This window comes from Girardinichthys multiradiatus, chromosome 7 (genome assembly GCF_021462225.1).
Source record: "Girardinichthys multiradiatus isolate DD_20200921_A chromosome 7, DD_fGirMul_XY1, whole genome shotgun sequence".
Taxonomy (NCBI): domain Eukaryota; kingdom Metazoa; phylum Chordata; class Actinopteri; order Cyprinodontiformes; family Goodeidae; genus Girardinichthys; species Girardinichthys multiradiatus.
The window spans coordinates 235,393-251,509 of NC_061800.1; the positions used below are offsets into that span (position 1 = coordinate 235,393).

Sequence of the window (16,117 nt, forward strand, 5' to 3'; positions counted from 1 at the left end):
CTACATGCTCAGACACTTCAAACCTGGACTAGATTGTTTTCCACTAATAGCAGAATCTTATAAACACAATTTGAGATCTTTGAAAGCTTTATTTGATTTCAGAATCAGAATCAGAAAAGCTTTATTGCCAAGTACGTTTTTGTACATACAAGGAATTTGTTTTGGCGTAGTCGGTGCAATACAATACAAATTAAACAGTATAAACATATCAACAATATAATATAAATATAAATATATGTGCACAGTTTTAAGTGAGTGAGAGTAAATATAGAGCAGTATAAGATGCAAGAGCAATACAACAGTGCAGATGATCAGTGTGCAAGTATGGCAGTGCAAGTAAAGCAGGAGTCCATGCTGAGCGTTAATGTAACGCATAGAGTTACAGGTTACAGGTGTCCTGTCAGCAAAAAAAGGGGGGGTGTGGGGGAAAGGGAGTGTCAGGGTGGTTTCCGGGCTTTGTTAACCAGGCTGGTGGCAGATGGGAAAAAACTGTTCTTGTGGCGTGAGGTTTTGGTCCGGATGGACCGCAGCCTCCTGCCAGAGGGGAGAGTCTCAAAGAGTCTGTGACCGGGGTGGGAGGAATCAGCCAGAATCTTCCCTGCCCACTTCAGGGTCCTGGAGGTGTACAGTTCCTGGAGCGACAGTAGACTGCAGCCAATCACCTTCTCAGCAGACCGAATGACACGCTGCAGCCTGCCCTTATCCTTATCCTGTAGCAGCGGTGTACCAGATGGTGATGGAGGAGGTGAGGATGGACTCAATGATGGATGTGTAGAAGTGCACCATCATAGTCTTTGGCAGGTTGAATTTCTTCAGCTGCCGCAGGAAGAACATCCTCTGCTGGGCTTTCTTGATGAGGGAGCTGATGTTTGGCTCCCACTTGAGGTCCTGGGAGATGATGGTTCCCAGGAAGCGGAAAGATTCCACAGTGTCAATTGTGGAGTCACAGAGGGTGATGGGGGCAGGTGGGACTGGGGTCTGCCTGAAGTCCACAACCATCTCCACTGTCTCAAGGTGGTTCTGGCTGCACCAGTCCAACAGATGGTCCACCTCCCATCTGTACGCGGACTCATCACCATCAGAGATGAGTCCGATCAGGGTGGTGTCGTCCGCAAACTTCAGAAGCTTGACAGACTGGTGACTGGAGGTGCAGCTGTTGGTGTACAGGGAGAAGAGCAGAGGAGAGAGAACACAGCCTTGGGGTGAACCGGTGCTGATGGTCAGGGAGTCAGAGACGTGCTTCCCCAGCCTCACGCGCTGCTTCCTGTCAGACAGGAAGTCAGTGATCCACCTGCAGGTGGAGTCGGGCACACTCAGCTGGGAGAGCTTCTCCTGGAGCAGAACTGGGACGATGGTGTTGAAGGCAGAGCTGAAATCCATAGGTTCTTGTGGAGTCCAGGTGCCGGAGGATGAAGTGAAGGATTGACTGCATCATCTACAGACCTGTTTGCTCTGTAGGCAAATTGCAGGGGGTCCAGGAGGGGGTCGGTGATGTCTTTTAGGTGTGAGAGCACAAGGCGCTCAAAGGACGTCATCACCACAGAGGTTAGGGCGACGGGTCTGAAGTCATTAAGCCCTGTGGTCCTTGGCTTCTTGGGAACAGGGACGATGGTGGAGGACTTGAAGCAGGCTGGCACATGACATGTCTCCAGTGAGGTGTTAAAAATGTCTGTGAAGACTGGAGACAGCTGATCAGCGCAGTGCTTCAGGCTGGCTGGTGAGACAGAATCCGGTCCAGCAGCTTTCCGGGGGTTCTGTCACCCTGTTGGCGGTCAGACGCCTTGGAGCTCCACCGGTCCTTGGACCCCGGTAACAGTCACCACTCTATCTAAAGACTCTTAAAGGAACGACTCTCAAACAGTTTCTAACTTTTAGCTCTTTTTAATCTAAATTAAGGCAGAGGAATGATTACAGAGATCATCGCTGAGACTCCCGTCTCGGACCGTCGCAGTCTGTTAGAGCATGACGAAGAGCTTCGATAGAAGGTCACATGCAGTTTTTATATCTGGCACTCCAATGCAATGGATGTGCCTTCCCTCAGTGATTATCAGTAGACTATGTGTCACCATTATGGTGTCTATCTGTTAGGTTGTGTAATAGCGGGTGTCCATATTTAATCTAAGTGTGCTGTAGTTTTCTAATCAAACCAGTTATACCGGCTGCTCCACAATCAACCCCAGTGCCCCAGCTTCATGTCATTTATGACAAACCTTGGGCCATTTATCCTTGTAATGTGTGTCCATTAGCATTCTTGTCCTAATGTAACAAAAGGGAAACATTAGAATTTATATTTTATTTCACTATAGTACATAGCTGTCAAGTCTCAAGTCGGGAAACTATATTTTAACCTCTTTCCCGCCGTCCTCCCGTATTAGTATTCTCCCGTAAATCTCCCATATTACAATATAATAATAAAAAAACATTCCTCTGCTTCTTTCTCTGAATTCTGTCACTAGCCTCGCGAGAACTGCCACCTGCAGTAGCCTGGGTGGCAGTTGTCGCGATATTAGTGCCGACGGCGGGAACAAACCTGGAACAACAAAGGAGAGAAATGGATAGATATGACGAAAGGGAAGGCATTCCTGCCAGAAAAAGAAAGACATCGTGCAAATATCTTGAAAAATGGGACAGCGAATTTTCTTTTCTAAAGAAGAGCAGGATGGGGCACAGTCACGTAAGATTTGTAACTGCGATTTTAGTGTCTCCCACGGGGGAAGGAACGACATCAGTCAGCATGAAAAATCGACCAAGCACAAGCGCTGGCTAGAGGCACAGAAACATGCCCAGGCGATGTCAACATTTGTGACTAGAAATACCACCGAGGCAGACCAGGTCATAAATGCGGAGGTTAAAATGGCAATGCTGTGTGCCAAAAACAATGTTGCTTTCAACTTCTGTGATGACTTCAATAAGTGTGTAGCTGAAATGTTCCCGGACTCTGCTATCGCACGGAAATTCTCGGCGGGAAAAACCAAGGCTACCCAACTCATCAAAGGTAAGCTGAGTCAAATTAAGTATGAGTATTGTGTATGCATATGCCTATTTAATAATGTCCCGTATGCATATTGTAGGGTAATGGTTAGCTAATTTTAATTACTGGGCTCTCTCAACAGGTGCCATAGCAACAGAGCTAGATGACGAGTTGGCCAAAACATGCCGATCTCAGCCATTTTCTGTGATGTGCGACGAATCGAACAACAGAAAAGGAAATAAAGAATTTGTCATCCTAACTAGACTCTACGATGAGGCCACTCTGCAGGTCGTTACAAGATTCATGGAGATGCCTGTATGCAACGTGGGAAATGCAGAAAATCTGTATGAAAAACTGAGTGAAGCACTAAGGTAAGGGAACTGCACTGTGTTGTTGACGTGTGCAAGAAAATTTAAGTACACCCTTTCGTCAAACTTTTTGACAGGTGGGCGGGACGTCCGGTGAGGGCGGGACTTCCGGTTGGCGCCATGTGGGCGGGAGGTCACGTGGTCAAGCAGGGGGGGGTGTCCAGGGGGCGTAACCTTGGATGCTGATTGGTTGTCGTCATTAGGGGCGATACCTTAAATGAGCCAAATAAAACACAGGGGTGTGTTTAAGGGTGTACGGGGAAGGCCTTAAATGAGCCAATTAAAACACACAGGGGTGTGTTTAAGGGTGTTATTAATAATCTGTATGTTTTTCAGGTGTTAATACATCTAAAAACAAAAAGACATGCATCCTTTTATATTTTAAAGGTATAATCAACTTAATGTTGACCTATCACATGAAATCCTAATAAATGAACTATGGAACCTGACAGAACTGCAAGTTCATTTTGCTTTACAGCAGGACCTATTTGTTGAATATATGAGCCAGTCTAAATCAGTTCAAAATAGAAAAGACCTAAAAAAAGTAAATAACAGATTGTGCTTCCCTACATCGATGGAACGAGAAAACCTTCAGCTTCTGCGTCAACAGACAGGAAAGCAGATGAAAGAGGTAAGACGAATATGAGATTAACAGAAAAAAAAAAAACAAAAAAAAAACTTTACAATCCCTCAGTATACTGTTTCCAAGTTATAAATTGACTCTAGCAATGATGTGTTTTTTTTGAATCATGAGAGACTCCATTTTAGGAAAAAGGAATGATAATTTTAGTTACCTGTAGCTTTTCTAAAACATTTACTTTTCATCTTAGAGTAAAAGGTTATTCAGGGAGTTACAGTTATTCTATATCCAACTGTTAGGGGCGATGTCAGGAAGGGCAGTTAGGTCTGTTCCTAGATAACCATATCACCTTTGAACTCAAGAAGGGTTTTGGTCTTAAAACATAGAGTCTTTGCAGTTGAGATAACACTGTCATTTGGGTTGACTCATCCCTCTGAACCTCTGTGTTATTGGAGAAAGCTGCAAAAACCATTATCAGTAGTTTTGATGGTTAGGAAAATTCCACAGAAAATTCCACAGATAACACTGTCATGTTCTGGTATAAATACTGTGAGTAAATGTTGTCCGGGGGCTCTGTTTCATTGGCTAACCTCAGTGTCAGGGTCTTCAAATGCTGAATGTCTTTGAAACACAACACTTGTTACATTGAAAATACCAGTACTGACAAGAAAAAATGTCGGTAAATATTTCAGGAAACCTGTAAATTGTGGCTTCTACTTCTAATGATTCACAAAAGTACAATGACATCTTTAAAAGTAAGTAAGTAAGTATTCATCTTTAAGAAATCATTAAATGCATGTGAATGTTCTCTAATATTGTTTATATATATTGTTTATATATATATATATATATATTTGTTTCTTTGTCATAGAACCCACCGCTGATGACCTTGATGATTTCATCTTGACACAATCAGAATATGGTAAGTAAATGTTAAATGCAATAATATATATATATATATTATAGTTAACCCTTGACAATGTTTCAATTTATAGATTTGATGAGAGAGGTAAACCCGAATGATCAAGTTGGAGGGTTCAGTGGCTGGAATCGACAGTCAAAATTGAGAAGGCGAATTATTTCCAAACAAGAAAAACAACAACATCTGAACTTTCTTCTAACACAGAAATTAAAACTGATTCTTTGAATACTCCTCCACCAAATATCATCATTTCCCCTGAAGACACACCGGATAAGTTACCGGCATCTCCAGAAAGTAAGTCCTAAGAACTATCTGTTTTTCTTTGAGAGTGAATGTATTTTAAACCTCAGATAAAACTGTTTACAGATTCGACAGAGAGCTCTGTGGAAGACACAGCTGTCGAGCAGCAAGGTAGGAAAAAATAAAAATAAAATAAAAACAATATATATGTATTTTAAGCATAGTTCAATAAAATATCATATAAACCTGTTTACAGATACATCCAAAGATGCCACATTGAATCCGTCCACCAGAAGGTCGCTTTTCAAAGATCAAGACTGCTTTCAGCAGAGAGGTACCGTTTCAGTTCAACAAGAAGCGAAATCTGGAAGTTTTACCGCACAGAATCGTAGTAAGATAAAAAAAAAATTGTTTTTTTTTTGGAGGGTTTTTTCCCCCTTAAAAAAAAAAAAACTTGTGTATTTTAAAAACTATTATCGTTTATTTATGAACGCTGTGCTGCGCAGCGTAAGATAACTTTTATTGTCTTCTGTTTTTACAGAATATTTAACCCCGGCCAAAAGACAGCGACTCTCTGCGCTACAAACCAGAGCTATGCTAGTGAGAGGTTTAATGAACGGTACGTTTTAATTCATACATACTGAATTAATTTGAATTCCCCTTTTTTTTTTTTTTTCAGCTTTAATGTGTTTATTATATATATATATATATATACATATATTTTTTGTTCATTCTCCTTACAGAGGTAACGTTGATGGTAGGACAGATTGGCTACAGAAACGGACAGCACAGGAAGACAGTCTCTACAGCCTCACGGGATCTTCGTAATAAGGCCTTATCGTTAACGCTTTCTGGCAGCATGTCAGATTCTGTTAAAGAAGCATTTTGGTGACATCAAGGTGATTTTAAACTGAACTGATCACTGTGTTTTTTTTTTTTTTCTGTAGGTTAGTTTTATTTTATTTTATTTTTTTCTGTTGGTTAGTTTTATTTTATTTTTATTTTTTCTTATGTTCATAGAAATGGATAACCGAATCAGACTTGCCCTGGATGAAATAAGAAATTTAGTAAATGAATAGTTAATTAACTTAACGAAATTCCCGTTAATGCAGAAGTAGCAGATAACATTGTTTTAAATGCATCGCCTGCTAACAGTAAAAATGTAATAAATGAAGATCAGCACGGTGACTTTTTAAACGTAATCAATCAGGCTCTTGAAGATTTAAATAGAGCACCGTCTCCACTCAGCATTCAGCAAAATGATTCACCTGACAGTCATCAGAATCCTTCTACGTCACACGCCGCAGATCAGCACGGGGGTCATTTCAATACGGAGGTAGCGGTTAGTTCTGATCAAATAGGGCGAGATCCTCCACCCGTGGTTGAACGTGAACATTTTAATAACCATGAAATAAGGGGACCTTTTACCATACCGCCGCCCTGTCCAAGTAACGTTCCAGATTTAGCCGCATTCGATACAAACATCATGCATATTCTCATTGAATTAGCCGACGCTGCAAGATCTTTAACCAGACGTAACGACGTTGTGCAGCTGGAATTAGTGGGTGAAAATCTCAATCGTCACATCACATTTACTGTTACAGATGATGGAAATATGATCCTGCCTGCTTTCGAAAACTTCCTCGACGATTTAGTACAATCGAATGCAATTATACCTGTAGATAATAACATGGAATTTGTTCTTCAGGTTGTTAATGACCCGGCAGGAGGTTCTAAGCGTAAAGCTGCAGGAACGTTAGACTGTGAACTGTTTAATAAGAAAATGCGTCATTTCTATATTATAAACAATACCGGTAATCAGTTATGTTTTGCAATCAGCCTCGCACACGTCTCTGATCCTGAGCTTACTGATGACCGTGCTGTAGAACTGGGGAGGAGATGGCAGCATCAGGCAGGCCTTGACGAGCAAACAGCAGTTACTTTTAGTGATATTGGTAAATTTGAAACCATTCTGAAGAGAAAAATTGTAGTGTTTCACAGAACGACGAGCTCTACTGCTCTGTGTAAATTTGAGACCAGTTTCCCTGATCGTTCAAACCCTGTGTTTTTGCTGTTATTTCAAGGTCATTACTATGGGATAAAAAATCTCAAAGGTTTTATGGGGTGCAGATATATTTGTAATTACTGTTACACCAGCTATGATAATGCAAATACACACCGTTGTGAAGGTTATTGTCCAGTGTGTCGAACATATAAATGTATGCAAGAGATTAGCAATCCTGTAAGCTGTGCAGGCTGTCAAAGAATCTGTCGTAATTCCTCATGTTTCAGCAGACACAGGGAACCGCGCATCAGAAATAGTGCTGACAGACCTATGAGTGACTGTGAGTTGGTAAAACTGTGTAAAGTATGCAAACGGATATACGTTATTCCAATCAGTAAACCGAATAAACCACACGTGTGTAATGTAAAATGCAGTATTTGCGGTGAAAATGTACCTCCCAGCCTAGACATTACATGCGATGATCATAAGTGTTACATTCAGCCTTGCAGTGCAATTAATCAGCTTGATGATAAACTGATTTTTTATGATTTCAAATGCCTCGTCAATGAGAGCGGCGTGCATATCCCCTTTCTGGTCTGTGCTAAAACGTTGAAAGGTGATAAATGGTACGCTTATGGACTGAATTGCACCCAAAACTTTCTCTTGCATTTCAGGAGGCCGATGTACAGAGGCTACACCTTAATAGCGCACAATGCGCGTGGGTACGATGGCTACCTGATTCTTACAGCAATGCTGCAGTTAGGCATTAAACCTCATCTCATCATGCTAGGAAGTAAAGCTCTCTGTTTAACCGACCCTGATTACAGGTTAAAATACATTGACAGCTTGTCATTTATGTGCATAAAGCTTAGCGCCATGCCGAAAGCGTTAGGCTTTACCGATCAAAGCAAGGGTTTTTTTCCCCACCTATTTTCCTCTGAACAACGTCTCCAGTATGTGGGGCCTTTTCCTCCTCCATCCTGCTACGCTGTAGAACGCATGAGTGTTCAAGAACAACAGGTGTTTAGCAGCTGGTACAGAGAAGCGCGCAAAGAGGTCTTTGACTTTAAGAAAGAAGCTATTCGTTATTGTAAAAATGACGTTGAAATTCTTTCTCAAGGATGCTTAAAATTCAGAGACGAGTTCTTTAAGGAGACAAGTGTGGATCCGTTTAAAAGTATCACAATAGCATCAGCCTGCATGAAGGTTTTTGTAACCAATTTCCTTCCTCCTCAAACCTTAGCCATTCCATCACCTCTGGACTACAGACGTAGCAGTAAAACGTTCTCCAGCGCATCCATTCAATGGCTCGGCTGGATTGCAGACAGCAGAGCCTTAGTTATCGAGCATGCATTAAATAGGGGTGAAAAGAAAATCGGCCCATATTCAGTGGATGGATATGCAGAGATTAACGGTGTCAAAGTTGCGTTTGAATTTTACGGCTGTTTTTTCCACGGCTGTAAAAAGTGTTACATGCCTCATGACAAGTGTCCGTTGAGAGGGGTCACATTTGAACAGTTTTACGCAGCCACTGTTGAGAGAAGCAAGGTGTTACAAACTGTGTACGGCCTTCGTCTCGAAGTCATATGGGAGCATGAGTGGATTGAAATGAAAAAAATCAGACCCAGGGGTGATCAGCTTTCTTGAGAAAGTTAATGCACCCGAACCACTATCCCCCCGGGATGCTCTGTATGGTGGATGCACCTGTCCTATGAAGTTGAGGTACACAGCGGAACCGGATGAAACTGTACACTATGTGGATTACACATCTCTGTACCCTCATGTAAACGCTAACTGCGTTTTTCCCCTCGGACACCCCACCATCATTTACAAAGATTTTGATGATCCCAGCAGCTACTTCGGGATAATCAAAGCTGTGGTCTACCCACCACGTAACCTGTTGTTCCCTGTTTTACCTTACAGAACATCCCAAGGTAAACTTGTGTTCACTCTCTGCCGCACATGCGCTGAATTAAATAACCAGTCAGGTCCCTTCATGCATAATGATGAGGACAGAGCTCTGACGGGTGTGTGGGTGAGTGTAGAGCTCTGTAAAGCGTTGGAGTGTAGTTATCGTCTTGCTAAAATCACAGAGGTGTGGCATTTTGAAAAGAGAAGTGATACAATCTTTAAAGGTTACATTCATTGCTTTTTAAAGGGTAAGCAGGAGGCTTCAGGCTATCCGTCTGAAGCAGTGGGTCAGGAGAGTAAGTCAAAGTATATAAGCGACTACAAACTGCATCAGGGCATCCAATTAGACCCTGAGAAAATCGAGGTGAACCCTGCCAAAAGGCAGGTTGCAAAATTGTGTTTAAACAGTTTTTGGGGGAAATTCGCGCAAAGAAGTGATCTGTCTCAGACCACAGTCATCACTAACCCTGAAGACTTTTTCAGCTTCATGTTCTCGAGTAAATACAGGGTTAACTATTTTCATTTTTTCAACCCTGAAATGTGTGTAGTGCAGTGGAATTTCAGTAAACGTGTCATATATCCACCAAGTAAGACAAATAATGTGTTTATAGCAGCATTCACCACCGCTTATACACGTTTAAAACTTCTCAGCAGCATGGAGAAGTTACAGGACAGATTGATTTATATTGACACGGACAGTTTGATTTATGTGACAAAAAGTGGTGAAACTCCTCTGGAATTGGGGAATTATCTGGGTGATCTTACTGACGAGTTAGATGGTGACAGCATTTCGGAGTTTGCATCGACAGGACCCAAGAGATATGCATAACAAACTAAAAACCAGAAAACGTTAGTGATACGTGCTAAAGGCATCACTCAGACGCATGAATGCAGCGAGAGGGTTAATTTTGACAGCATCAAAGGGCTGGTCGAGGGCTACTTACAGGGGTCAAGTGAGAGTGTCATTGAAATCCCTCAACACACGATCAGGAGGGATAAAAAGATATTCCGTTTGACAAACGCGACATTTCTTAAAAAGTTTCGACTCGTGTATGATAAGAGACGTCTTTTTTCTGACGGGACAACTCTGCCTTTTGGTTATTAGAGTTGAAGAAGAAATAAAATAAAAAGTCACATGGATTTACAGGAGATTGATTTTGATCCTAGATTTAGAGCCCCTTTCTCATGTATGATAGTTGGACCCAGCGGCTGCGGGAAAACTTTCTTTGTAAAAAGTATTTTACAAAACTGTAATCATGTCATGGATGTTGTTCCAGAAAATATTGTATGGATTTACACATCTTTTCAACCCATGTATGCTGAATTGCAGAATATGAATAAAAATATTACCTTTGTGGAAGGATTGCCTCATTCTTTTGAAGATGAAAACCTGTTTCCTCCTGATCAGAATCATCTGATTATTCTAGACGATGTTATCGCTCAAGCCTCAGATGATGAAAACGTGATGAAGGTCTTTACCCAGCTTCATCACCATCGTAATATGAGCGTCATGATGTTGACTCAGAATGTTTTTCATCAGGGAAAGTTAAGTTGCACTATTAGTTTGAACTGTAATTATATGGTGTTGTTTAAGAACCCGAGAGATAAGCTGCAGCTGAATATACTGGCCCGCCAAATGTTTCCATCTCAAAAGGGTCTCTTCTTGGAGAGTTTTGAAGACGCAACGAGAGAAGCTCATGGATATTTAATCATCGATTTTACGCCTACCTGCCCAGAACATTTCAGACTGAGAACGGGGATACTTCCTCAGCAGTGGCCTGCTGTGTATGTGCCCAGAACAAAGTAAGTCATCATGTCTGCGCGTATAAAAAGGAATGTACCATTATTCAGAGCCTTGTTTGAGGCTACTCCGCAGAAGCGCAAAGATATTCTCGCACACTGCTCTCCCGACTTTATTCAGGCTCTGTGCGAGATTGCTCTGAATATCCTAAAAGGTAACATTAAACTATCACCCTCTCAACACCGACAATTGAAGAAAGAAAGAAATATAATCAGATTGTTGGGTGATAAAAGAACTGGGATAAAAACTAAACAGCTGGCTCTCAAAAAGCAACGAGGTGGTTTTATTATCCCCATCTTAACGGCTCTTGCTCCCTTGATCGGTGATCTAGTGGGTGGTATAATCAGGAGATAATGTCTCTCAGAACATCGCAGAAGATGTTTCTCATTTCCCCTCATCAATTCAAGCGTCTGACCCAGTCAGACACGTCCATCAGACAGACGGCGGAGGAGAATTTGGATGCTGAAATAAGAGCGATATTAAACGAGCCGGGTTTGACTTCTTATGAAAAAATCAAGTGATACGATGCTCTTCTCCAGAGGTATCTGACTTTACTTAAGCAAGGTGTCAAGGAAGAACAAACAGCAGGTCAGTTTAACGCTGCAGCGTGACACAGAGGTTCCTGAACATGAGCGGTCCCAAGAAAAACAAGGCCCAGGGCAGGACGAGGCCTCTAAGGATCAGGTTCTTACGGAAGTACTGAAAAGCCTACCTAAACACAACCGTAAAAATACCGAGTACATTTTGATGAAATTATCCGAAAGAAGTGAGAGTTGGACTTCGCGAGGTGAATTTGTATTTAAAGGAAATGTTGTAAAAGGGTCCCACATGATTGATTTGTTGAAAAATCTCATGCTTCCGTTTAAAACATCTGGAGCATGGCTACCCCGAGGATAGTCAGACTTTCTGCATACCTCGTCAGAGGTAAACATCCCTATATCTTCAGTCATTAACCCTTATGCTCGTGATGAATATAGACGTTTCAAAACAGAGGGTACATCGATTGAAAATGGGGTACACCCCCCAGCGTTAAGCAGAGAAGAAAAAGAAGAAGAAGGCAGATAACTCATTCTCCCCACTGGTTGAGATCTGAGCTGGAAGATCCAAAAAATGCTGATGGGAAGTCAAAAAAGTCTCTTCGTAAGACGACACTATGGATTACATTTTCACCATAGGGTTAGGGTTAGGGTTAGGGTTCATTAACCCTAACCCTAACTTCGTGACTTTTGGAAAAGGTCGGAAAGACGATGTCCAATTTCACTCATCTTCTCTGCCCAAGCTTCAAACGGCAGAGCCAGCATTGTCTTGAATACGCCGCAGTCCTGATTGAAAGCCTCCAACACAAACAGATCTGAGGGACTCGTCCGGTTGTTCCTGCGTCTGCTTGCCCGAAAAGACCAGCGGCCATTTGCTGTGGTTTTTGACCCCCACACTGCGCTAAAGAGAGGTTCTCTCTCAGCTATTTTAACATCGGATGGTATATGAAACATTCTCGCCCGTTTTACAGGTCGAGGAGACAGTTCATTTTCTTCTTCTTCTTCCTCCCTCTCCTGCCTTGAGACTGTTTCAGGGGTATCATTAAGGTGCGGGATTGCAAGCCTTAACACAGCCCAGTCGCTGTGGGTGAGAGTACACAGAGCCAGTGATCCATTAAATACCTCATCTTGATCCAATTGATACAGGCAAAGCTCTCCTATTTCATACATGAAAATATAACCCCAGCTGCCAACCAGGCCATATGGCTCCAAAGACCATTCTTCCTGCAGAGTGTCGAACGGGGGTCTTTGTACCCTGCAGATGTAGTATGTTGATTTCTTAGGAGCATTCAATTCACGGGATGAATACTGGTAGACGGTCACTGGGGTTTCGCACAGAACTGACATACCTCTTGGCTGAACCGAGGTCTGATTTTCGACCATGGTTGTTGAAGTTGATGTTGGATCCTCATCATCGGTAGAGTATGTCATGACGGGAATTCCGATAGGTATCTCCGTTGAGGAAGTATATGATGCAGTTGCTTGTTCATCATCGATAGGTATCTCCGTTGAGGAAGTATATGATGCAATTGCTTGTTCATCATCATCATCTTGGCACGCGTTGCGTTTCTCCTCCGCTTGACGATAAACTCTCTTAACTCTAGCCATTGTTGAACGGGTGTTCTTTTTTCCAACGAATGCTGCATGTAAAGTGCAGAGTTTTATCTCTGTATTTAAAGTAAACACTAAAGCACACCCTATTGTTTTCATTGGGTTATTCAAGGTTTAACGATGCTTACAAACACACCACTCTATTTTTAATTGGTGCTGATGCCAAACAGTTTCCGATAATACCATATTTGTCTTGTTCTATTTATAACAAACACACCCCTGTGTTTTAATTGACTCATTTAAGGTATCGCCCCTAATGACGACAACCAATCAGCATCCACGGTTACGCCCCCTTGGACACACCACCTGCTTGACTACGTGACCTCCTGCCCACATGGCAACCACATGGCGCCCACATGGCCCCCACCGGAAGTCCCGCCCTCACCGGAAGTCCCGCCCACCTGTCAAAAAGTTTGATGAAAGGGTGTACTTAAATTCTCTGTTATCATTCATATTACCCTGGTCCTTCAACACTGTGCACCAAGCAGGCAAGAAAGAACATGGCACAGCTAAGTCTGAGACGTGATCCAAATCGCTTTGTAAATTACTATGTAAGTCAATCAGGTGGTAATCTGCCAGGGTTTTATGGGGCCCCGGTCATGTACGGACGCGGAATTGGATCATTATTTTCAAAATTATTCCGCTTCGTATCCCCTCTGGTTAAAAAAGGATTTGCAATTGCAAAACCCCATCTTAAAACGGCTGCATCAAATATCGCTTCGGATGTCATCGGTAGAGCCGTGAGTAAAATGAGTTGTTCTACACACACCGACGGTCAAGAAGGTTCAGGAATTATGGTTTTATCCAAAAGACCCAGAACAAGACCCCCAGGTGATCGTTTAAGGACGGTTAAAAAACAACGACAAACGCGAAAAAGGAGATTAGTCGCAGCTGACAAACGAAGAGGAAGGAAGTCATCCGCAAGTTTTGATATATTTAAATAATGGCTCTTTTACATAACAAATCATCAGAATGCACGCTGGCAGAGTTGGACTTATTTTCTGCCCCGATGACGCAGCTATCGATCGAAGATAAAATTTACACCGAGATCCAGCCTTTATCAGCAATCACTGATGGAGGGCCGATCGAGTTTTTCATTCCGGGAGATGGAGAAAAGTATCTGGATCTCAACGATACGCTGTTGCATCTCAGAGTGAAAATTACTAATGAGAATGGAACAAACCTGCCAGATGATGCACCTGTAGGGCTCATCAACTACCCGTTAAACACCATCTTCAGTCAGTGTGACGTCACTCTCGGAGATCGAATGATTTCACAATCCAGTGCTACACATCCATATAGAGCCATGATTGAGACATTGTTAAACTTTTCTGAGGATTCTTTAAAAACCCAGTTTAGCTCTGGTCTTTTTTATAAAGACACTGCAGGTGCTCTGAACTCTATTGTTACAACTAACGGCCCTAACCAAGGTCTTAACAGCAGAGCAGGCTTTACGGCAAATTCCAGGGAGGTACATCTCCTAGGCCCCCTGCATGCAGACATATTTTTCTGCGAGAGACTTCTTTTAAACTCTGTTGACCTTAAAATGAAACTTACAAGAGCCAACGATGCCTTTTGTCTCATGGCCGCAAGAGACTCCACTTACAAACTCAGGATATTAGGAGCATCTCTTCTTATCAAAAAAGTTACTGTCTCTCCAGCTGTACGACTGGGGCACGCTTCAGCTTCAATGAAAGCAAATGCTCTGTATCCACTTTCACGTGTGAATGTAAAACATATTCCATCCCTGAAAATTCAAGGGTATGCAACCAAGAGAATCTTTTCTTAGGCATATTTCCCAAGTATGTGGTGATTGCATTACTGAATCATGATGCTTTTACAGGAACACACATTCTCAATCCGTTTGACTTTAATCATTTTGATATGGAATATTTAGCTTTGTGTAAGGACGGCAGACAAATTCCTGCTAAAGCCTTCCAGCCCAATTTTAACCAAGGTCATTCAGTGAGAGAGTATTACAACTTGTTTACGGCTACAGGACGACATCTAAAAGATCTTCCACTGAGTATAACACGTCAGGAATTTAATCAAGGATACTCTCTATTCACATTTAATCTTAACCCGGGTGAGGACACAGATGCTCTATATCCAGTTTCCAGTGGGAATTTAAGATTGGAAATGCGCTTCAGAAACCCGTTGCCTCATACCACCACGCTGATCATCTACGCTTGTTATCACTCTATTTTAGAGATTGATTCAAAGAGGTGTGTGCTGGTGGATTATTATTAATCTAATCAGACATGAATAATCATGAAATTGAGAACCTGCTGCATCATCTGCTGGGAGATTTGTTTTGTGGTGTATGGCCGTGCGACCAGCTGTCGCTGCTAGCTGACAAATTCCCAGGGCCGGCCAACTTTATTGTGAACACACATCCTTCACACATGCCTGGAGAACACTGGCTAGCTCTGACATTGGATGAGAATGGTCAATCCAGCTTTTTTGACTCTTATGGATTCTCTCCGGATTTCGAGTTCTACTCGTCAAGCATCGTAACATTTTTAGAAGACAGATCTTCAAAAATATTGTATCATAATAATCAGCTTCAAAACACTCTGTCCACTGTGTGCGGTCACCATTGCATTTTTTATCTATGTCATAGAGCGTGCGGATTATCAATGCAGCAAGTGTTGTCGAAATACACCGGAGATGTGATTAAGAATGATTTAATGGTATCTAACTTTGTGAAAAAATATCAGAAATGTGTCATTAATCAAAGTTGTACATTTTATACTCACGGAACATGCTCTTTGGAGATGTTTCTGGATTGTTATGGAATTTAAAATGTCTTTTTTTTTTTTTTCATTGTTTTTTTTATTTTTTTTTCTTCTTATGATTTCATATTTGTGTAATGACATCATATGTTAGTGTGTGAAGTAGAGAACGAAGCTAGACTTGAAAATATAATCAATAAATATTTTATTGAATAAAAGAAATAGGCTACATGTTTCATTTTCTTATAACAGTTTATGGTGAAAATGTAATCCATCGGGGTGGTAGTGTCGTCTTACCAAGAGACCTTTTTGATCTCCCATCAGCATTTTTTGGATCTTCCAGCTCAGATCTCGACCAGTAGGGAGAATGAGTTATCTGCCTTCTTCTTCTTTTTCTTCTCTGCTTAACGCTGGGGGGTGTACCCCCATTTTCAATC

The 16,117-nt window shown here is 41.9% G+C and overlaps 1 protein-coding gene across 1 annotated transcript in view; it reads left to right on the top strand.

Moving 5' to 3' along the window:
- The first annotated feature begins 2,622 nt into the window (after positions 1-2,622).
- LOC124871367 overlaps positions 2,623-16,117 on the top strand; it is a 28,618-nt gene continuing 15,123 nt past the window's right edge. Inside the window, exons 1-2 of the mRNA XM_047370637.1 lie at positions 2,623-2,995; positions 3,114-3,342. Coding sequence (XP_047226593.1) covers positions 2,623-2,995; positions 3,114-3,342 — 602 coding nt within the window. The remainder of the gene's footprint in view (positions 2,996-3,113; positions 3,343-16,117) is intronic.